The following is a 21,869-nucleotide window of genomic DNA, read 5'->3' on the forward strand; positions in this document are numbered from 1 at the left end:
CTCTCTCTTTCTCTCGGATTTGGTTTCAAACTCAGCAATCCCAAGGCTTTTCCTGCTGCTTTTCCTGCCAGGGAGGTTGGAAGGGGAGGATTCACCCTAAAAATCCGTGTGGGATGGAGCTGATGGAGCTGGGAAAACCTGGTTAAAGCGGGGACAGAATTAGAATCCACGTGGTTCATCAGTGGGATCAGCCCAGGGCACTTTGGGGCTCCAGCCCTTTTCCTCTCCCAAATCCTGGGATTCGGTGCAGCCAGGGATCTGCCCCACCGGCAGCAGAATTTGGGAAAACGGGGCTGGATGAGAGGGCAGAGGAGGGAAGTTTGGGATTGAGCAGCTCCTCTCAGCCTTGCTGGGCTCCCCTCCTGCCTGGACCCCAATTCCTGCCAGCGGCCACAGCTGAGGGGGAGCGCAGGAAATTCGGATGGGATTGGGCTCAGCCACATCCCAAACCCAGCCCGGGCTCTCCCCTGCACCCAGAACATCCCTGTGCCCTGGGGGGTCCAGGTGAGCCTGGCACGGGGCGCCCCAGCAGCGCAGGAACCCCCAAACCTGCCTGAAGGGATCCCCGGGTGTGGGAACCCCGGCCTTGCTCTGGGGTCCCACGTGGTGGTGAAATTCCTCCTCCAAGCCGAGCTTCCAAAAAACTGCTCAGGCTCTTGCTGCTCACTCTCAAGGCAGTTTATTGTGAATTATCTAAAAGATTTTCTTCTGGGTTTGCTCACAGCTCAGGCAGAGGCACACACACACCCTGACATCCTCCCTGCCTGTGTCTTCTTCTCCCTCCCCACCCAGGGCTGCTGCTCTCTTTTATATGATATATTATGTATTACATGTTTACAGTTTTACCCCAATACCTACTACCTATATTGCAAAGTGCTTTTCTACTCTAAACCAATCTGTGAGTGCCAACATCACCAAGAACATGGAGGTGAGGAAGAAGAAGGAGGAAGAACAGGATCAGCCCACTTTGCTCCATCTTAGAACTTCTGACCCCCATGTACAAAGTAAAACCCCCTCGTACAGCTGCTAAAACCCCCCTGTACAATACTAAAATAATTTCCCCTCTGTTTTGTAACTACTTTTACTATCCCATCTAACCCTTTGTGGCTGCTTGTTCCACCTCCAAAGTTGGTAACTCATTCCATGGCTCAAATTCAAAATCACAGCTGTGTCCAGCTGCCTGTCAGGGTCTAGAATGCTTCTGAGCAAGGCCTGGAACCTCCAAAAATGTCTGAGGGACATTTTGAGTTCCAACACCCGGGACTGCAGCACCACCGGGCTGAGCAAATCCTGCCTCGGGCCGCCCAAAAATGACTTTGAGATGGCCAGGACTGAACCGTGCCCAGGGCTCTGCCTTATGGGTAACGTCATCCTGTTCCCAAAATGTCCAGAGAGGGGAACGAAGCTCCAGGGGGATTTTCCTGGAAGCGCTGGGTGCTGGGAAGGGGCTCAGCAGCGCTGCTCTCCCCGCAGGCAGGGGCTGACCCAAACCTGGGCTGCCTGAAGATGCTTTTCCTCCTTCTCTCCTCTTCCCTGCTGCAATTTTTTGGGGTCTGAATTGTGGCATTTCATGGCTGGAAAGATTGCAGGAAATGCAGCACTATCACACCCTGCAGCTGAGTCCTGCTCGGAGGATGGCCCCCGGGGTGAATTCAGCAGAGGATCCTGCAGATGCAGAGTGACCCCAAATCCCTCTCCTCACCCCAGCAGCTCATTTAGGGCTCCCCCACACCAGTGTCACCTCTCTGTCCCCCCTCCCATAACCTCAGCGATGATGATTCCCATGGGAGTGTGGATGTGGGAAAAACTGAATATATCCCGCGTGTGCCAAAACTTCCAATATTTTCCACATTTTCCTTTCCCGTTGCCAGGCAAAGCTCCGCTGAGAGGAGCCCCTGGAAGTTCGCCTTTAAATCAGCCCAGAATTAGAAAATATTTTGTTTCTCGTATCCCGTGGCCAAATCCAGCCGGCTGTCAGCATTCCAGAGGCAAAGCGTCCGTCTTTGTTTCCCGAGGAAGAGCCCGAAGCGCCGCGAGGGGAGGCGGCGCTGCCGGGGCTCCTTTACCTGCCGCTGTCCCTCCGCTCCTCGCCGGCCGTAAGAACGGAGCAATGGTCGGGAACAGCTCCCGGGGGCTCCCCGGGGTCCCGGGATCGCCGAGAGGAGAAGCCAGCGGGAGGGTCGGGGCTGCGGGAGGCGTGGGAGCTTTCCTGCCTCCCGCTCCTGCAGGGAAAGTTCACCTGGAGGCACCCACGGGAAAGGGGCGCGGGAGGGTGCGGGCAAAACCTGGGAATTTGGGGCTTTGCTGAGGGAAAAAACCAAAAAACAAAAACAACTCCTGCAGGGAGCCAAATGCACTGGTGGGGAGCGAGAGCTGCGGGAGAAGCGGTGACAGAGGGGGCGACGAGGGGGCGATGCCACCGCGCCGGGCACCGGCGCCGCTGTGCCCGTGGCCGGGACCAGCCGGGAGCCACGGCATCCCACGGGAGCCACGGCATCCCACGGGAGCCACGGCAGCCCACGGGAGCCACGGCATCCCACGGGAGCCACGGCAGCCCACGGGAGCCACGGCACCCCACGGGAGCCACCGCAGCCCACGGGAGCCACGGCACCCCACGGGAGATGCGCTGGGCACCCCCGGGAGCCACCGCAGCCCACGGGAGATGCGCTGGGCACCCCACGGGATACGGGCTGGGCACCCCCGGGAGCCACCACACCCCACGGGAGATGCGCTGGGCACCCCCGAGAACCACCGCAGCCCACGGGAGATGAGCTGGGCACCCCCGGGAGCCACCGTACCCCACGGGAGCCACCGCAGCCCACGGGAGTCACCGCAGCCCACGGGAGATGCGCTGGGCACCCCCGGGAGCCACCGTACCCCACGGGAGCCACCGCAGCCCACGGGATCCGGGCTGGGCACCCCCGGGAGCTGCAGCCGGGGCAGGAGGGCAGCAGGGCAGGGCAGGGACTGTCCCAGGCTCCGCTCTGCCCCCGGGGCAGGGCACACGCACAGAGCCCCTCCGGCCTCCCCGGGCAGGGAACGGCGGATCCCGTCTCCAGGGTGCTCCCCGGGCCGCTCAGCTCCTCGGACACGTCTCCGTGCCCTCCTGCCACTCCTGCTGGCATCAACACAGAGAGAAACTCGGGGACACCCCCGGGGCCGGCCCATCAGGGAACAAACGCAGCCCAGGCGCCCCCAGCTCCCCGATTTCTGCAGAGGATCCAGGTGTGCCCCCCTCGGCCCCTCTGCACCCAGGGCAGGGTAATTCTGCCGGGGGAGCCGGGTAAGGAGCAGCTCCAGATGCTGCAGCTGGGTGGGAGCGATGTCCCTGCGGGGACACCAGGCCTGGGGGCACAGGGACCCTCCAGGAGAGGAGCTGGAGCCCCCTCAGTGATGGTGAGCTCCTGAGCTGTAACCGGTGCTTTAGGATGTTAGGATAACTCATCTTCAGCATTCCCGGGGGGGCTCACAGGCACCAGAAATTTGGAGGGATCAGGGGGGTGTCCTCTCAACTTTCTGGCCTCCTCCTGCTCCCTGGACTGGGAAAACCTAATGGGGGAAAAAGAGAAATTGAAAAAAAAAAAAAATCTCCAATTGTAGTATTTGATCACACCGAATTAAAAAAAAAAAAAAAAAAAAAAAAAAGAAAAAGAAAAAGAAAAAGAAAAAGAAAAAAAAAAAAAAGGAAAAGGTTGTGCGAGCTGCTGTAGTGGAAGGTGTCCCTGCCCATGGAGGTGGGGTTGGAACGAGAGGAGCTTTAAGGTCTCTCCTAACTCAAAGCAGCCACAGCGAGCCCGTGATCCTGCGCCTTTCCCGGCGGGAAGCTGCAGCCGGAGCTGCGTTACCTTCAGCACAGGCTCCGTCCATAAAGCACCCAGCACAGGATTTATGGATTGAGCCTTCCCGGCTGCGCCTGCCGCTCCCCGCTGCGGCTGCTCCCGGCGCCGGGCCCGCGGGGCGAGTTCAAGGTTTGTCAGAGCCGGAGAGCCCGGCAGGCGTTTCACGGCAATTGGATGTCTGGGACTTTTATGGGCAGCAGCAGGAGGAGGAGGAGGAGGAGGAGGAGGAGGAGGAAAAACTTCCCCGCGGCCGGGCAGAGCTGCCAGGCCCGCGCAGGTGAGTGCGGCTCCATCCCGGCCCGGATTGAAGCGCTGCCCTCGCTCCATCCCCGCCCGGCTGTTCGCTTCCACCTGATCAATAAAATCGTGTTATCGATCCCGCGCTCCTCCGCAGCCCAGGAAAAGCGGGAAGGGTCAGAGGGGCAGGGAGGGATTTGGGTGCCCGCAGGGGTCAGGGGGACAAGGTGACAGCGCCTGGGGCTCACTGGGGAGAGCCGGGGGCTGCCTGCGGGGATGGGGTGTGGGGGTGTCACGGGGGATACAGAAAAGGGGGTGCACGCTGCGGGATGAGCGCTGCAAGAGCCGGGCTGCACCGAGAAGCTGCAGGGGTGGGGATCAGGGGTGCCCAGCCCTGGGAAGGGATCCCGGGGCTCCCCGGAGACCCGCAGGGCTCCCGCTGCTCCCCCCGGCCCGCGGGGCTCAGCGGCCGGGTCAGGCGGAGTGTGCCCGGCCTGCAGAGAGCCGCCGCCCGCTCCCTTTGTCAATGTCCAGTAATTAAAATGTCACCGTTTAATTTTCAGGCCTCTCGGAGCAATCTTTTCCTAATAAAGAGTCTAATCGAAACGCTCCTTCCCCCGCCTCGGCGGGAAGGGCCGCGGAAGAGGCTGCGGAGGTGCAGAGCCGCCGCGGATCGATGGAGAGAAGCCCGGATTGATCGGCCTCTAAAATTAAATTTATTGGGGTCATGGTTTTATATGGTGCTGATACAACTGTTAAATGGGGAACATTCATTTCCAATAGGAGGCGTTTATTAAACTTCCACTGAATTAGACCGCCGTGATTTATGTGGCAATCTCGGCTCAGCCCTCCAGGAGCGCGGGGCCTTCCGCGCCCGCCACGCGTGATTATTTATTTATACACCCGTGACACGGCTCCCTAAGTTTTAACCTAAATTATCCACCGGCTTCGCCTGCCGGCGGCACCGGCCCGGGGAACGGGGAAGGATGGGGGGTCCCGTCGGGCCGCTGCGCCCTCCCCGCCGGCCGCGGCCCCTCCGCGCCCCCGGCCCCGGGGGTGTCCCGGGGGGGTCCCCGGTTTGGGGGGCGGCGGAGCCCGCAAACGTCCCGGTTCTCGCGTGCGGCGATCGTTGAGCGTTAATTAGAAATTCATTACAATTAAAAGCCGCGCGCACACGCCTTAATTACATCTGATTTTTAATTCCGAATCCGTGTTTACACAGTAAGCGAGACGTACCTCCTGATTATCCCCAATACTCTTTATACTGTACTAATTATGTAAATTAAACCTAATTAACTGACAAAAACTGCAGTCAATCCAACTGTTAAAAGATACGGCGGTTGCGTGGAGCGGGGAGCGCGGCCGGGGCGGCGGGGCCGGGGTCGGTCCCGGGGCCGATGCCCCGCCCGGGGCTCCGCGCCGCCGTCGGGGCGAGCCGGGGCCGCCTCCGCCGCTCGGGGCTCCGCGGGCACCGGGCAGAGCCCTGCGCGGCCCGGGCAAGGGCACGGCGGAGGGAACCGGGGCAGAGCCGCGTCCCGCCGGAGCCCCGCCGCTCTCCTCCCGGCACCGCCGGAGCGGCCCCGGCGGTACCGGCCCGGTGCGCGCCGCCGCCCGCTCCCGGTGCCTCGCAGCCCGGCGCGGCTCCGCGGGCACCCGGAGCGCGGTGCCGAGCGGGGCGGCGGGGCTCGACCCCGCGCGGGAGCGTCTCACCGCGCTCCTGCCTCCGTCTGCCTGGAGGAGGGGGGCTGGGGAGGATAAATAATTAAAAGGCGAGGAATAATTACCGGCTCGGGTTGCCGTCATTGCGGGAAGGCCGAGCCGCAAGGCCCGGCCGGCAGCGCCCGGTCCGCGTCCCCCCCGACGGAGCGTCCCGGGGGGAGCCGCGGCCGCCGTCCCGCGTGGGAGCGCGGCCGGAGCTCGGCTCGGCCGCGGAGGACGAGGGTGGCTCCGCACCCGCGTTTCGCTCCGCGGCGGCTCCGCCGCACCCTGCCGGTGCCGCCGGTGATGGCGGGGAAGGAAGGCGCGGGGGCACACACAAAAGTGATAGCTGGGGGCGATCCGCGCCGTTATTAACTTCTGTTTGATCGCCGTAATTGCGCCGATCGCGGCCGGACGCGATGATTAATTACAGTTTAATTAACGTGGCCGTGACGAGCGCCGCATGCGGGAACCCAACCCGGGCAGAGATGCGGCGAGAGGCCCCCGCCACGCCGGCACGGCCGGCGGACACCGGAGCGCCGGGTGCCCGAAGCCGCTCCGCCGGTCCTGCCGGCCGGTCCTGCCGGTGTGGCGTGAGCCCCCACGGGGAACGAAAAACACGAGCTCGCCCCCTTCTGCCCCCTCCTCCCGGCGATTTCGTTGCCGCCCGGTGTCCCCCCCTCGGCTCCGGTACCGCTCCCGCACCCGCGCCCCGCACCGGAGAGCGCATCCCGGCTGCGAGGGGGATGCGCGGTAGGAGCGCATCCCCGATTTCGATGGGGTCCCTCCGCCGCTCTCCCGGGGCTCCTCTTTTCGTTACCGCCCGCTCCCCACGCAAACTTTCAACGAGCATCGCTCCCCCCGGGATGGTGGCACGGCGGGAGGCGGGCGCGGGGGGGGACACGGGGGCGCGGAGCCCCACGCAGGTGCGGTGCGGGGCTGATCCCCGCTCTTACCTCGGGCAGCCCGGGCGGGTCCCCGCTCGGTGGCGGCCCCCACGCCCTCCCCCCGCTCCCGCTCCCTCCCCGTTCCGCCGTGCCTTAAAGCCGCGCCGTGATTGACTGGAGCGCATCGGTGATTGACGGCGGCGGGGTCCCGGAGGCCGTTAATGTAAATATGCTGGTGCTAAGTGGGTGTGTCTTCCCGTTATTTTAGCTGTCACCGGATCAATGTGCAGCGTCTCCAAGTACGGATCCGGATCCTCCCTCGGTGGCGCGGCTGGTCACTCGCTCTTGTTGCATCTCGCCCGGGCGGACGCGGCGGCGGCGGGGCGGGCGGCGGCCCCGAGGCGTCGGTGAAGGGCGCGCCCGCTGCCCGCCCGCCCCGCGGCTCCGGCTGCCCCGGGACCGGGCTCGCTGCGGACGGGCCCCCCCGGCCGATGGCGGCCCCGGCCCCGGGCTGCGGCCCCTAGTCCCGAGCACGTCCAGCCGGGCTCCGCGGCGCGGTGAGTGCGAGCGGGCGGCGGATGGAGGGGTGCGCATGGGGATGGGGGGTGGGGGGGGCGCAAAGCGGGGCGCGTTTTCGGGACTGGCTCCCCGTTATTTTGTGTAATTACCACGGAAGCGGCTTAAGCACCGGGAGCTCTCCCCGCTAAGCCAATTTGCCCGGCTCGCTGCTGCCCTTCTGCTACGTGCGGCGGGCGCTGCCCGCCCCGGCCCCTAATCCGCCCGCGCCTAATCGCCTGCCGGGGACACGACAAAGGGGCTCCGGGCCACCGCGCCCGCCGCCGCGCTCCGCCCGCGGGCACCGAGCGCCAAGTTTGGGCCCGCCCGCTCCGGCGCGGGGCTCGGGCCCCCGGGACCGAGCATCCCCCGGCGCGTTTCGTTGGAGCGCGCCCGGAGCCCGCCGCAAACCGGCACGGCACGGCCCGGCGAGCCGGCACAAAGGGAAGGGACGCGGCACCTCCCGGCGACTCGGCGAGGGAGGAAGCGGAGGTGGTGACCCCCCCCGGGCTGCCCTTGCCCCGGGCTCCCGGGACCGCTCAGCCGCGGGGCCGCGCCCGGCGGGCGGATGCGGCGGCGCTCGGTCCCGGCGGCCGCGGCGCGGGGGATGCGCTCCGGCCCCGCCGGACCCCGGCGGACCCCGGCGGTCGGGGAGGGTCCTGCGGCAGCGCCCGAGGGGCTCCGGGTCGGGGCCGGCAGCGCCGAGCGAGGAGCGGCCGGGCCGCGCAGCGGGGATCGGCCGGGCCGCGGAGCGGGGCCGCGGGAGCGGCGGGCCGGGAGCGGCGGCGGGGCCCCGGGAGCGCCTCTGACCCGAGCCTTTCCCCGATTTCGTTTTGCAGGGGCGTTTTGGGGGGGAATGGAGGCGATCGCCAGTCAGATGGGAAATGGGAGAGATGCAAGCTCCTCCCCAAATTCAAAGCAAGAGCTGCAGCCGTACCAGGGCTCCAATACCCTCAAGCCCAACCAAGTGGGTGAGACCTCCCTGTACGGCGTGCCCATCGTGTCTCTGGTCATCGACGGGCAGGAGCGGCTGTGCCTGGCGCAGATCTCCAACACGCTGCTCAAGAACTACAGCTACAATGAGATCCACAACCGGCGCGTGGCCCTGGGCATCACCTGCGTGCAGTGCACGCCGGTGCAGCTGGAGATCCTGCGGCGGGCCGGGGCCATGCCCATCTCCTCCCGCCGCTGCGGCATGATCACCAAGAGGGAGGCGGAGCGGCTCTGCAAGTCCTTCCTGGGCGAGCACAAGCCGCCCAAGCTGCCCGAGAACTTCGCCTTCGACGTGGTGCACGAGTGCGCCTGGGGCTCCCGGGGCAGCTTCATCCCGGCGCGCTACAACAGCTCCCGCGCCAAGTGCATCAAGTGCAGCTACTGCAGCATGTACTTCTCGCCCAACAAGTTCATCTTCCACTCCCACCGCACCCCGGACTCCAAGTACACCCAGCCCGACGCCGCCAACTTCAACTCCTGGCGCCGCCACCTCAAGCTCAGCGACAAGACGGCCACGGAGGAGCTGTCGCACGCCTGGGAGGATGTCAAGGCCATGTTCAACGGCGGCACCCGCAAGCGGACCTTCTCCCTGCAAGGAGCGGCCGCCGGCGGGCCAGGGGCCGGCTCCCCCGCCGCCAAGGCCGCCCTGCACCCGCCGCCGCCCGCCGGGCCCGAGCTGGCCCCGGCGCACAAGAGCCTCCGGTGCAGCGGGCAGGAGGCGGCGGGCGAGCGCGGCGCGCTGGGGCTGGCGGCGGCGCACGGCGGGGCCGCGGGCGCGCACGGCGGGGCGGGCGCGGTGCGCAGCTACCCGGTGATCCCGGTGCCCAGCAAGGGCTTCGGGATGCTGCAGAAGCTGCCGCCGCCGCTCTTCCCGCACCCCTACGGCTTCCCCGCCGCCGCGTTCGGACTGTGCCCCAAGAAGCAGGAGGAGGCGCTGGGCGGCGCGGGGGGCGGCGAGGCGGGCAAGGGCGGCGCGCTGCCCCCCGGCATGTTCTGGGGACCCCCGCACCCGCACCCGCACCAGCCGGCCCAGCCGCCGCACCAGCCCGGCGCCGCCAAGGACGGCGGCGTGTACCCCTCGTTCCCCGTGTTCTGGCCGGCCGCCGGCAGCCTGCCCGTGCCGCCCTACCCCGCGCAGAGCCCGGCCAAGGCGGCCGCCACCGCCGTGGTGGTGGCGGCGGCGGCGGCGGCGGCGGCGGCGGCGGCCGAGCCGGCGGGGCTGGCGGGGCGGCACGGGGAGCTGGAGGGCTCGGAGCCCTCGGGCAGCGGCCGGAGCAGCGCCACCCCGCAGGAGGGCGCGGGCGCCGAGGGCGAGCGCTGCCCCAGCGCCCTGTCGCGGGCGGCGGGCGAGGAGGAGCGCTCCGGGGACGAGGCGCTGCTGGCCCCGCTGCCGCTGCCCAGGAAGGGCAGCTACCTGTCCGCCTTCCGCCCGGTGGTGAAGGACGCCGAGAGCATCGCCAAGCTCTACGGCACCCGCGAGGCGTTCGGCGGCGCGGGGCCCCGCGGCCCCGGCTACCTCTCGCCGGACTTCCTCAGCGAGGGCAGCTCCAGCTACCGCTCGCTGTCCCCCGGCGGCGACACGGCCGAGGAGCCCGAGGTGGACGTGGAGTCCAACCGCTTCCCGGAGGACGAGGAGGAGGAAGCCGCCGCCGCGGGCCCCGCCGAGCCCCGGGAGCCGCCGCCGCCGCGGCTGCTGGCCGGGCCCGAGGAGCCGCCGCCGCCCGCCGGGACCGACGGGCCCGAGGAGAAGCCGGGCGAGGCGGGCGCGCAGGACGGCGGCCAGGCCCCCGACGGCAGCCCCGAGCGCAGCGGCGGCGGCGGCGCCTACGAGGTGCGGGGCCGGGAGGGGGATGCGCCCCCGGGGGGTGCCCGCGGCGCCGGCCCGGGCTCCTGACTCGCTCTTTCGTAGGTGTTCGCGGCCGAGAGGGGCGAGCTCCTGCAGCCGCTGAAGCCCGCAGCCTCCCTGGGAGCGCCCGCCGCCTTCCTCTGCACCCCCGAGGCGAAGGGTAACGCGGGCCGGGGCCGGGCTGCGCACCGGGGGCTCGGCCCCGCGGGGGCCGCCCGAGGGCCGCTTTCGTTCGGGGGCGTTCGGGGGAGAAGCGAGACAAACGGGATCCGGGCGGGGAACGGGGCCGGGCCCCCCCCGTCCCCGGGCCCGGGGATGCCGCCGGGGCCGCGGCCGGTGCGGCGGGGATGGGCCGGCGGGGCCAAGCTCCCGCCCGCAAGCTACTTTCCAACGGCAAAGCGATTAGGATGTCCGCTAAGAAGGTTTTAACGAGGGCTTTGTCCGTAATTATGTAATTAAGGATATATCAGGAACCGTACTTTCATTGCTTACGGTTGAAAATCGGTTTATTAACTTTAAGAGCAAGATAAAGAAGACAATCACTCCGCGGCGGAGGATTTAGAGAGCAGAAAATCCTATCAGGACCAAAGGAATGTCTCTCATCCCAGCCCTGTAAATACCGACAGAGGTAAGCACCGCTCCGCGGGGCGACGCGCGGCCCCTCCGCGGCTCCCCCCGGCGGGGCTGACTCCGCTCCGGCCCCCGCAGGCGACGAAGGGCTGGCCATGGATGTCACCGGGACGCAGCTGGTGGAGAAGGACATCGAGAACTTGGCCCGAGGTGAGGCGGGAGCGGGGCTCGGGGTGCGGGCCGGGGGTCGCGGCACCCCCCGGCCTCTCCCCGCCGCTCGAGGTCTTTGTGTTTTGTGCGGGAGTGATTAACTCCTGTGATTAATGCAACGTAATGCGATTAGCGCCGCGCCGAGCCGCCTGCGGATGGAAAAGTGCGGGCTCCCCTCAACCCCGCCGTGTGTTTTTGAACAGATGAGTTACAAAAACTGGTCCTGGAGCAAATGGAGCTGAGGAAAAAGCTGGAGAGGGACTTCCAGAGCCTGAAAGGTAGCGGTGCCCCGACCCCTGCCCGCGCCCCGGCCCGGCCGGGCAGCGGCTCCGGGCCCGGGCGCGGCGCTCACCCCCGGCCCCGCAGATAACTTCCAGGACCAGATGAAGCGGGAGCTGGCGTACCGGGAGGAGATGGTGCAGCAGCTGCAGATCGTCCGAGGTAAGGCCGTGCTTTTATTTTTCTTTTATTTATTTTATTTCCTTTACATTTTTTTAATTTTATTTTATTTATTTCCTTTATTTTGGTTGTTTGGCCGAGGCGTTTTTCCGTTTATTTTGGGGGGATTTTTGTTCGTTTGTTTGGCTTTTTGTTTGTTTGGGTTTTTGTTTGTTTGGAGGGGTTTTTTTGTTTGTTTGCTTTTGTTTTTGTTTGTTTGTTTTTCCCTGTTCGTTGTCGGTTTTGTTTAGGGTTTTTTTTTGTTTTGTTTTTGTTTCATTCTGTATCTTTTCTTGCCCTCCAACTCCTCTCGCGATTCCGAGCCGCCCCTCCAAGGGCTGCGAGGCGCCGCTTGCACGGCAGCGAACGAACCTTCCCTCCCGCTGTCGTTTCCACTCGGGCTAAATGAAAAATCCCGCCCGTGAAACGACTTACCGGGCGAGCCGGGAAAGCCGCGCCGGGTTTGCGCCCCCGTCCCCCCGTCCCCTTCCCCTCGGTGGGCTCGGGGCGGGCTCAGCCCCCCGGCACCCTCAGCGCCGCTCCCCACCGCAGACACGCTGTGCAACGAGCTGGACCAGGAGAGGAAAGCGCGCTACGCCATCCAGCAGAAGTTGAAAGGTACCGCAGTGTGAGGAGGGGGTCTCGGGGGGTTCCTCCCCACCCGGGGGGACTCCGGGGGTGACGGCTCGGTCCCTTGCAGAGGCTCACGACGCGCTGCACCACTTCTCCTGCAAGATGCTGACCCCGCGGCACTGCACCGGGAACTGCTCCTTCAAGCCGCCGCTGCTGCCCCAGTGAGCCCCCCGGGCCCCCACCCCAAGCCATGCGGGCAGAGCCCACACAAGCCATTCCCACGAGGAGCCACCTGTACATAGAGGACTCGGAGCCCGGCTTTGCTCGGACTGGCGCTAGGGCGGGGGGCGGCCCCCGCTCCGCCTCCCCCTCCCTTCCCTGTGTGTCCGCTTCTTCCACCCTCGTCCAGACTGGAAACAAAAGTGGCTATGTGCAATGGATATATAAATGTACTGTGATTCTCTTGGTACAGTATTGGTCGGATTTTTATTTCTTTATGATGTATATTTATCTCCCCCTCCCTTCCTTCCCCTCCCCGTCCCCTGTAAATTCTGGATGTAAGGCACTTTAACGGGCGGCCCGCGACTCCCGAGGCACAACAACGCTCGCCCGCTCTGGGCACAGCCCCCTCTGTACGTGATTTTGGTTCTTTAATAAAAACACGCTGGAAGAAGCCGCCTGGTGCGTGGGGCTGGCCCGGGGGTGCCCCGGTGCCGGGGGTGCCCCGGTGCCGGGGATGGGCCGGGGGTGCCGCCCGCTCCCCCCCGCAGCCGGAGCTCATTAGTGCCCATTTCTATGCTCGTTTCACACTTGAGGCTATCGCACTAATGAGCTCGCCGAGCGGGCGCGGAGGTGCGCGCACACCTATTAGCCCGAAATTGCCGTTTTTAGCCCAGAAATCACCGCAGCGGGGCCGGGATGGGGAACGGGACCCGGCAGCACCGGGGGAGCTGCGGGGCTCGGAGGGGGATGCAGCGAGAACCTGCGGGACCGGGACCGGGAGCGGGACCGGGGGAAGGGATGCGGGGCCCGCAGCATCCCGGGGATCAGGGTGGCGGCGGAGCTGCGCGGGGCTGCGCGGGGCTGCGCGCTGCCCATCGCTGCCCATCGCTGCCCATCGCTGCCCATCGCGGGGTGGCCGCGCTGCGAGCGGCCCCGGGAGCTCGGCGGAGAAGGAGCCGCTGTTAATTAGCGCCTGGGCTCATTAGCGAGGCCGTTCCGCGGCCTGGGCCGCCACCGCGTGGGCGCAGCCGGAGCTGCAGATCCCCCGTTCTCTCCCGTTCTTCCCCGTTCTCCCCCGTTCTCTCCCGTTCTTCCCCGTTCTCCCCCTGTTCTCCCCCCGTTCTCTCCCGTTCTCCCCCCGTTCTCCCCCCGTTCTCTCCCGTTCTACCCCGTTCTCCCCCCGTTCTCTCCCCGTTCTCCCCCCGTTCTCCCCCGTTCTCCCCCGTTCTCCCCCCGTTCTCTCCCGTTCTTCCCCGTTCTCCCCCCGTTCTCTCCCGTTCTCCCCCCGTTCTCCCCCCGTTCTCCCCCCGTTCTCCCCCCGTTCTCTCCCGTTCTCTCCCGTTCTCCCCCGTTCTCTCCCGTTCTCCCCCGTTCTCCCCCCAGTTCCCACCTCGGGATCGGCTGAGCGGCAGCAGCATCCCCCAGCCGGCCCCGAGGAGGGGAAGGTCCCTCCCAGCCAGCGCAGGTGGGCCCGGTTGGGTGGGATGGAGGTTAAAAACCCTTGGGGAGAGAGCCCAGAGGAGGCTTTTGGGGTTTTTGCTGGTCTGGGTCTCAGAGAAGGTTCTCAGGGCTTCTCTGCCCCGTCCCTGGCCGGGCTGGATGAGGCTTGGGGCGGTGGGAGGTTCCCTGCTCATGGCAGGGGCTGGACTGGGATGAGCTTTGAGGTCTCTTCCCAGCCATTCTGGGATCCGGGAATTCTTCCTTTGGTCACAGCCACCCCGCACAGGACACGCCGAGAGTGACCCGAGATCCTGGGGCTGGTGGCACCCCCACGCAGGTGAGCACAGGGGTGTCACCGTGCAGGACACGGAGGGGACGCGTGGCCCGGGGAGGTGACTGAAGGCTCTGAGTTGAGCTGAGAGGCCTCACCTGAGGGAACAAAACATCTGCACCCTTCTGGAGTTTGCAGAGGAGCAGCTGAACCTTTTTCCCTTTTGCATTTTGTGCCTCTCCGGGTCGTGGGTGGCACCTGGCAGAGGTGGTGGAGGTGTCCTGGGTGTCTCTCCAGCCCATAATTCCACCCAGGCCCCGCTGTGCCCACCTGCCCACCACGGGCACAGAAATGAGCCATTAGGTTGTATTAATATTGCCCCACTACTTAGTGCTCATTAAAATGTGCTTTGCAGAATTTAATATGCGCCTTGAAATGACACAACGTATTAAGTGCTTAATATACTAGAAATTATGAAACTATTACAGTCTAAGTAATATGAAATAATTAGAGTGAATTAAACTTCACCGGCAGAATGAGGGAAAGGCTTCAAATTTTTTATAGTTTTTTGTTGTTGTTGTTGTTGTTGTTTAGTCTCAAAGTAGTTGAATGCAGCCCCTGAAAATAAACGAGAGTCAGGATTTTTAAATAATTCAAGCAGGAAGGAGCCTGTGCGTGAGGAATTTGGAATGGGGGAAGCAGGAGGTCTGCAGCTGATGGAGCTGCAGGATGGAGGAGCCCGGCCCAGCCCTGGCCCCAAATGCTCCCGTGCCCGGCTGGCAGCGGCCCTCGGGCACAGGACGGGCGGAGCAGCTCCCACCTCGGCGGGTGCACACACCCCGGGAAGCCCCCGCGGCGATTTCCCCCCTTGGGGTGGAATTCCAGGAGCTTTTCCCGGTGGGAGGGGATGCCCGTGCCCGGGGGATGCCCTCGGGAGCGTCTCCAGCAGTGCCAGGCTTGGGCAGGGGGCAGGATGGGGTGGGAATGTGCCACCGGGCACCGAGCGTGTCGCAAAGCTCCGCTGATGCCCTTGCGGATGAGTTTTAGGCGGGATATCGGGAATTGCTCCCTGGGAGGGTGAGCTGGGCTGGAATTCCCAGAGCAGCTGTGGCACCGCTGGATCCCTGGCAGTGCCCAGGGCCGGGCTGGAGCACCCTGGGGTGGTGGCAGCCGTCCCTGCCCATGGCAGGGGTGGCGCTGGGTGGGATTTCAGCTCCTTCCCACCCCAATCCCTGGTTCCAGCAGGCGCCGGGCGGTGGCGGCCGCTCAGCTGGGCGCATCCCTCCGGAGCTGTGGCGCTGCGGCCGCGGGCAGTGCCCGATGCCAGCCCGGGGCAGGACGCGTCCCTGCCCTGCCGAGCTCTCTGTCCCCGCGTCTCGGGGTGTCCCACCCGCTGTCCCCGCCCGGCCGCACACAGGGACGGCGCTGCCCCGGTGCCCGCTGGGCTCTGTGCCCCGGGCACCGCCGGCCCGGTTCCGCGGCTCCTTCCCGCATCCAGCCCCCAAATCGGCGCCGTGGCCGCGAGGATCCTGCGGAGGCTGTGCCAAAAATCCTGCCGGAGCCACGGCGGGCAATCCCTGATGTCCCTTCTCCATCCTCGGGGCCGCTCCGTGCCCGGGGGATGCGCTGCGGTTCCAGCCCGGGGATGCGCTCGGGCAGGATCTGCCCCATCTCCTCCAGGTGTGCTCCGGGCATCCTCCTCCTCCTCCTCCTCCTCCTCCTCCTCCTCCTCCCCAAAACTGCGAGTCCCGGCTGCTCCTTCCCAGCCCCGGCGCTGCTGTGACCCTCTGGGGACGATCCCGCGGTCCCACAGGGATTCTGCCCACCCTGGATGTGTTTGTCCAGGATCTGGAGGGTTCAGGTGTGACCAAAATGATCCCGTGGTCCCACAGGGATTCTCCCCACCCTGGGTATGTTTGTCCATGGAGGATCTGGAGGGTTCAGGTGGGACCAAACCGTGCCGTGAGCTGTTGGCTGCCTGCAGATCCAAAAAAGATCTTTCCTGGGAGAAATCCCAGCTGTCCCAGGGTCTGGCTGAGGACAAGGTGATGTTTAGTCCTTGCCTGGCTGGAGGTTCCTCCTGCCTTCTCTTCGTGTTTTTTGGGAAGCTCATTTAATTTGAGCGATGGTGGGTCTGGCTGGTGTCCTTTGGGTTGAAATCCTAAAAAAATCCTAAAAATCCTAAAAAGGGGCAAATGCGAAGAGGACAGCAAGGAGCTGTGCACAAACAGGGGTGTCCACACGTGAGGAAACGTGGGTTTAATTAAATGGGTTGAATTTTGGGTGCTAACACGACTTTTTGGCGCTGTGAGAAGGTGATGCACAGGGCAGCTCTGCCTTGCTTACAGAACCCCTTTTCATTTCATGTAACCAACTGAACTCTGGGATCCTCCTGGAAACTTAAAACACATTTTCCTGTTTTTTTTTCCCCTCAAAAGCTGCCAATCCCTCTGTTTGATCTCCTTCCCGACTCTTAACCCAGCTGTGGGATCTGCTCCTCTTGGAGGGATTGTTCTGGAGATCTTGCACCTTAAGACGATAAAATTTTACATCTCGATGTTTTTGTGGCTGAGCAGCTCCATCTCCTCCTCGTGTCCCCCCAGGGACCTCCAGAGCCACCCCTGGGCTGCTCCAGGAGCTCCCTGTCCCTCCTGCCCCGGGTTTGGGACACTCCTGCAGGTGAGGGCTGATGAGGGGCAGGATCCAGGATCCCTCCCCAACCCCTTGGGAAGCTCTGCAGAACTCCTGGCCTGGAGGAAAACCCTTTGGAAGAGGCCAGGAGCAATTTTTGGGAATCCTTTGGAGCCGCCCCAGCTCTGGAATGGCTCCTGGGCTGGAAGGTTCATGTCACCCTCCCCTTGCCCAGCTCGCAGGGCCCTGCCGAGGCTCCCACAGCAAATTTTAATTTTAAATTTAAATTTTAATTTTATATTTGCTCCTTTCCCAGGAGTTACAGCTCTGCACGGAAATCCCCCTCCAGAGGGTCGCCACGGCCTTTGTGGGCTCCCTGGAGGAAGCTGACGTGTGATCCCTGGAGGATTTCCACCTGAACGGGGGGTTTAGGCTGGATTTTGTGAGGATTTGGGCTCTGGAAGCTGCTGGGAGACGTGTCTGTGGCGATTCTGTCTGGATTCAGGGTCGTTGCTCTGCTGCCCGATTTAAACACTTCCTTGCTTTCAGGTAGGGTGGGTTTGGGAGCGTGCCAATTGCGTAAAAATGGGGGAAAAAAAAGGGGTTTAAAAGGAGAAACCTGGGAGAAAATGGATTTTAGCGATGCCTGCAGCAGGCTGAGGAGCACATTTGGAGCTGGTTTCCATCTGCAGCACGTGGCCAAAGCAAACACCAGCAGCACGCCCAGCCCTGGCTGCGTGATTCCATAAACCCTGCAAGGGCATCCAGGCTAGCACGGCCCTGGAACCACCTCCAGGATTAGGTCTTGCTCCCTTGAAAAATAAACCTTGGCAAGAGCTCCGTTCTCCCCAATAAAAATTCCATTTTCGCAGCTCGAATCAAGTTTTCCAGAGCTGTGGCCCAAATGAGAAACTGCAGACAGAATCTCTGAGCTGGGAGAAGGAGATGGAGCCTTTACAGCAGCGCCAGGCTGGAAATTTCCAAAATTCTCAGCCCTGGGGTGCCCCAGGAAATCTGCTCCTGGCACAGCAAAACTCTGCCACAACCAAATTCCTGCTCCCAGCAGGGAGAGGCTCCTCTGCAGGGCTCTTCAGGGAGAGCTGGGATTGTCCAGCCTGGAGAAGAGAAGAGAAAGTTCTGGGAATATCTCAGAGCCCTTCCAGGCCTGGAGGAGCTCCAGGAGAGCTGGGGAGGGACTGGGAACAGGGGATGGAGGGACAGGAGCCAGGGAATGGCTGCAAGGTGGGAAATGGGACGTTTGGGTGGGATATTGGGGTGGAATTGTCCCCTGGGAGGGGTTGGGGTGGAATTCCCAGAGAAGCTGTGGCTGCTCCTGGAAATTCCCAAGGCTTGGAGCAGCCTGGGACAGCGGGAGGTGTCCCTGCCCGTGGAAGAGGACAATTCCAGAGCTCCCTAATTCCATGGATTTGTCCATTGAGTCTGTCTGTGAAAGGAGGATCCACGCCACGCTTGATCTTCGTGTCTGGCTGGGCTAAAACCTGCTCAGAAACAAAAACCCCAGGTGAGAGTGGGGCTGAAATGGTCCCGTGGGCTCTGAACTGGGGCAGCACGCCGGATTTTGGGGCAGCACGCCGGATTTTGGGGCAGCACGCCGGATTTTGGGGCAGCACGCCGGATTTTGGGGCAGCACAGGTTTGCAGATCACCTTTTGTGGAGCTCTTGGCACGAAAACAACGCGTAAAAAGAACAGATGTGGCAAATCACAAGCACGCTCTGAGAGCTCGCCGCAGCTCGGTTTTGTGAAAACAGCAGGCTGGGTTTGAGCTGGTTTGGATTTTTTGGGATTTTTTTCTCCAAGGAAATGTCCATGGGCAAAGAAATGGTTGAAAGAAGGGGGGAAAAGGCTAAAAGTGCAGGTGGGGTTTGTGGGACTCAGATTCAGTCAAAGAAAGAAACTGAGAGTTTCTATCCAGGCAGAACCCTGGGAAAAGCTGGGAAAGAATGTAAATAATTCTTTATCTCTCCTGTTTTTCACATTGTTTATAGTTAAGTTCTATCACTGTGCGTCAAGCACTGTACACCAATGGTTTGCGTTGTTTTCATTCAGAACTGACGGATTTGATCCTTGAAGCTCTGTATTAAAGAGCAGGGTATTTTGAATAAATGGGAATTTTACTCTCAGCAGCTTCTGAATCAGTCTCTCATTCCCATCCTGCCTCCACAGCCACGGGGGTTTTGCCCGAAGGGAGCTGAGAGGGGTGGAGGGTTGAGCCTTGGAACCTGCGGTGAGATTTTCCTTCACGGGGCTGCCGAGTTCCGGGATGGATCCCGAGGGAAGAGGCAATCCTGAGTGTGCCACTGTGGGAACTCAGAATGTCTCTCAGACATTTTTGGAGGTTCCAGGCCTTGGTCAGAAGCATTTTAGACCCTGGCAGCAGCTGCAAACAGCTGTGATTTTGAGTTTGAGCCATGGAATGAGTTACCAACTTTGGAGGTGGAACAAGCAGTCACAAAGGGTTAGATGGGATAGTAAAAGTAGTTACAAAACAGAGGGGAAATTATTTTAGTATTGTACAGGGGGGTTTTAACACTTGTACAGGGGGGTTTTTACTTTGTACATGGGGGTCAGAAGTTCTAAGATGGAGGAAAGTGGGCTGATCCTGTTCTTCCTCCTTCTTCTTCCTCCCCTCCATGTTCTTGGTGATGTTGGCACTCACAGGTTGGTTCAGAGTAGAAAAGCACTTTGCAATATAGGTAATAAGTATTAGGGAATAACTGTAAACATGTAATACATAATATATCTTATAAAAGCTAGCAGCAGCCCTGGGTGGGGAGGGAGAAGAAGACACAGACAGGGAGGATGTCAGGGTGTGTGTGTGCCTCTGCCTGAGCTGTGAGCAAACCCAGAAGAAAATCTTTTAGATAATTCACAATAAACTGCCTTGAGACCCAGCAGCAAGAGCCTGAGCAGTTTTTTGGAAGCTCAGCTCGGAGGAGGAATTTCACCACCACGTGGGACCCCAGAGCAAGGCCGGGGTTCCCACATGCCACCAGCCATTGTCCTCCCGGGGTGTCCCCGTGGGATGTGGCACTGCCCGAGGCTGGGAATGCAGGATGAGGCTGGGAATGCAGGATGAGGCTGGGAATGCAGGATGAGGCTGGGAATGCAGGATGAGGCTGGGAACGCAGGATGAGGCTGGGAATGCAGGATGAGGCTGGGAATGCAGGATGAGGCTGGGAATGCAGATGAGGCTGGGAACGCAGGATGAGGCTGGGAATGCAGGATGAGGCTGGGAATGCAGGATGAGGCTGGGAATGCAGGATGAGGCTGGGAATGCAGATGAGGCTGGGAATGCAGATGAGGCTGGGAATGCAGGATGAGGCTGGGAATGCAGGATGAGGCTGGGAATGCAGATGAGGCTGGGAATGCAGGATGAGGCTGGGAATGCAGATGAGGCTGGGAATGCAGGATGAGGCTGGGAACGCAGGATGAGGCTGGGAACGCAGGATGAGGCTGGGAATGCAGGATGAGGCTGGGAACGCAGGATGAGGCGGGGGTGTGTGCTCTGTCAGCAGCTGTCGGGGCGCTGCTCTTCGGGCACTTTCATTTCTCCTCCCACAGAGCCAAGCCTCCCTCCTGGAGATATCTTTTGTTAATGGGCCACTAATTATCTGCTGTTCATGGGTCATTAATTATCTTCTGCTCATGGACCATTAATTATTAATTATCTTCTGCTCATGGGCCAGTGTCGCTGCATGGCTGATAAAATTCCATCATCCCACAGGGAGATGCTCTGCCCAGGGTGAAGAGACAAAAATTCCTACCTGGATCCAATCTGACCTGGGAACAGCACAGCAGCCTTTGCCCACTGCGTTCCCAGAGCTCTGGCAGCGTAGGTTTATATTACTCATATTTTAAAAAATTATTTCATTTTTATTTTTATTTTATTATTTTATTTTTATTTTTCTAGTTTATTTTAATTTTATTTTTCTAGTTTATTTTTATTTTATTTTTATTTTATTTTTATTTTATTTTTCTAGTTTATTTTTATTTTATTTTTATTTTATTTTTCTAGTTTATTTTTGTTTTATTTTTCTAGTTTATTTCTATTTTATTTTTCTATTTTATTTTTATTTTATTTTATTCTATTTTTATTTTATTTTTATTTTATTTTATTTTTATTTTTATTTTTCCTGATTCACACCTTCTATTCCCGCTCCTGTATCTTTGCCTGAGAGCTTCTTAATTTCAAAATTATAATAGATAATATATATTACACTAGATAATATATATTATAATATAAAAATATAATCTAGTCTATATTATATTTATTATAAATATTATTTAATATATATTAATCTCAACACAATATATTATTATATATTATTATATTATATTATATTATATTATATTATATTATATTATATTATATTATATTATATTAATATAGATAATATATTCATAATATGTTACAACATATAAAAATAATCTATTCTATATAATATACTGAGACCTGGTGCTGGAACGTTGAATTCCCTTGCAGATCCTGGCCTGGCTGGCCGGCTCAGGTAAGGGTTCTTAGGGATTTTGGGTGTCCCAAGAGGGATTTTTGGTGTCCCAGGGGAGGTTTTGGGTGTCCCAGGGGATGTTTTGGGTGTCCCAGGAGCATTTTGGGTGCAGAAACCCCTTTTCCTGTGACAGTTGCATTCCCTTGCCGATGCTCTGTCCTGCTGGCCCAGCTGGCCGGCTCAGATAAGGGTTCTTAGGGATTTTGGGTGTCCCAGGAAGGATTTTGGGTGTCCCAGGGGACGCTTTGGGTGTCCTGGGGGATGTTTTGGGCATCACAGGGGTGTTTTGGGCGTCCCAAGGGGCATTCTGGGTGTCCCAGGGGAGGTTTTGGGTGTCCCAGAGGAGGTTTTGGGTGTCACAAGAGGGGTTTGGGTGTCCCAGGGGATGTTTTGGATGTCCCAAGGGGCATTCTGGGTGTCCCAGGGGAGGTTTTGGGTGTCCCAGGGGATGTTTTGGGTGTCCCAGGGGCATTTTGGGTGCAGAAACCCCTTTTCCTGTGACAGTTGCGTTCCCTTGCCGATGCTCTGTCCTGCTGGCCCAGCTGGCCGGCTCAGATAAGGGCTCCAGGGGCAGATAAGAATTTCCTCCCCTTCTCCTCCCTCCTCTGGAGCAGCGGGGACGGCGAGGCTGAACTTCCACACCCCAAAAACTCCCGGGGAACGAAACCAGCCCAACCCCTCGCGGGCTCCGGGAAAAACAGAAATCTTTGCTGGGAGAAGTGAAATAATAACCAAAAGCTGTTGGTTCCCTGTCGGAATCTGAGGTATTGATCATTCTGAGGTTGCAAAAGTCTCTGTCTGTCAGCCCCGCTGCCAAAGGAGAAATCATAATTCCTCTGTGCTGGTTCCAAGGTTGTTTATTCTGTTTATCTCTCACATGTTCTGCTGCCCTGCCCAGCTCTGTCCTGCAGGGCAGCGTGTGGGGCTCT

General features: G+C 60.9%; 1 protein-coding gene and 1 long non-coding RNA gene across 2 annotated transcripts; both read left to right on the forward strand.

The window, feature by feature from the left end:
• The first annotated feature begins 4,041 nt into the window (after window positions 1-4,041).
• LOC116184002 (uncharacterized) lies at window positions 4,042-4,890 on the forward strand. The gene is made up of 2 exons (XR_004148723.2): window positions 4,042-4,116; window positions 4,640-4,890. It is a non-coding gene; the product is annotated as an uncharacterized LOC116184002 (long non-coding RNA).
• A 3,182-nt stretch (window positions 4,891-8,072) lies between these two features.
• SKOR1 (SKI family transcriptional corepressor 1) lies at window positions 8,073-12,315 on the forward strand. Its single transcript, XM_031505732.2, has 8 exons — window positions 8,073-10,040; window positions 10,119-10,215; window positions 10,576-10,683; window positions 10,764-10,835; window positions 11,039-11,113; window positions 11,202-11,276; window positions 11,826-11,891; window positions 11,974-12,315. The coding sequence occupies exons 1-8, from the start codon at window positions 8,073-8,075 to the stop codon at window positions 12,069-12,071; spliced, it is 2,559 nt and encodes an 852-aa protein (XP_031361592.2). The 3' UTR covers window positions 12,072-12,315.
• The last annotated feature ends 9,554 nt before the right edge of the window (window positions 12,316-21,869 follow it).

The sequence above is a fragment of the Lonchura striata genome, chromosome 11 (genome assembly GCF_046129695.1).
Source record: "Lonchura striata isolate bLonStr1 chromosome 11, bLonStr1.mat, whole genome shotgun sequence".
Lineage (NCBI taxonomy): Eukaryota > Metazoa > Chordata > Aves > Passeriformes > Estrildidae > Lonchura > Lonchura striata.

What these genes read in the sequence shown, in the direction of transcription:
- SKOR1 (XM_031505732.2), top strand. Translation starts at nt 8,073, where the DNA reads ATGGAGGCGATCGCCAGTCAGATGGGAAATGGGAGAGATGCAAGCTCC. An exon ending in CTGCACCCCCGAGGCGAAGG is followed by an intron (nt 10,216 to 10,575) that starts GTAACGCGGGCC and finishes ATTAACTTTAAG; the next exon opens with AGCAAGATAAAGAAGACAAT. An exon ending in CATCCAGCAGAAGTTGAAAG is followed by an intron (nt 11,892 to 11,973) that starts GTACCGCAGTGT and finishes GGTCCCTTGCAG; the next exon opens with AGGCTCACGACGCGCTGCAC.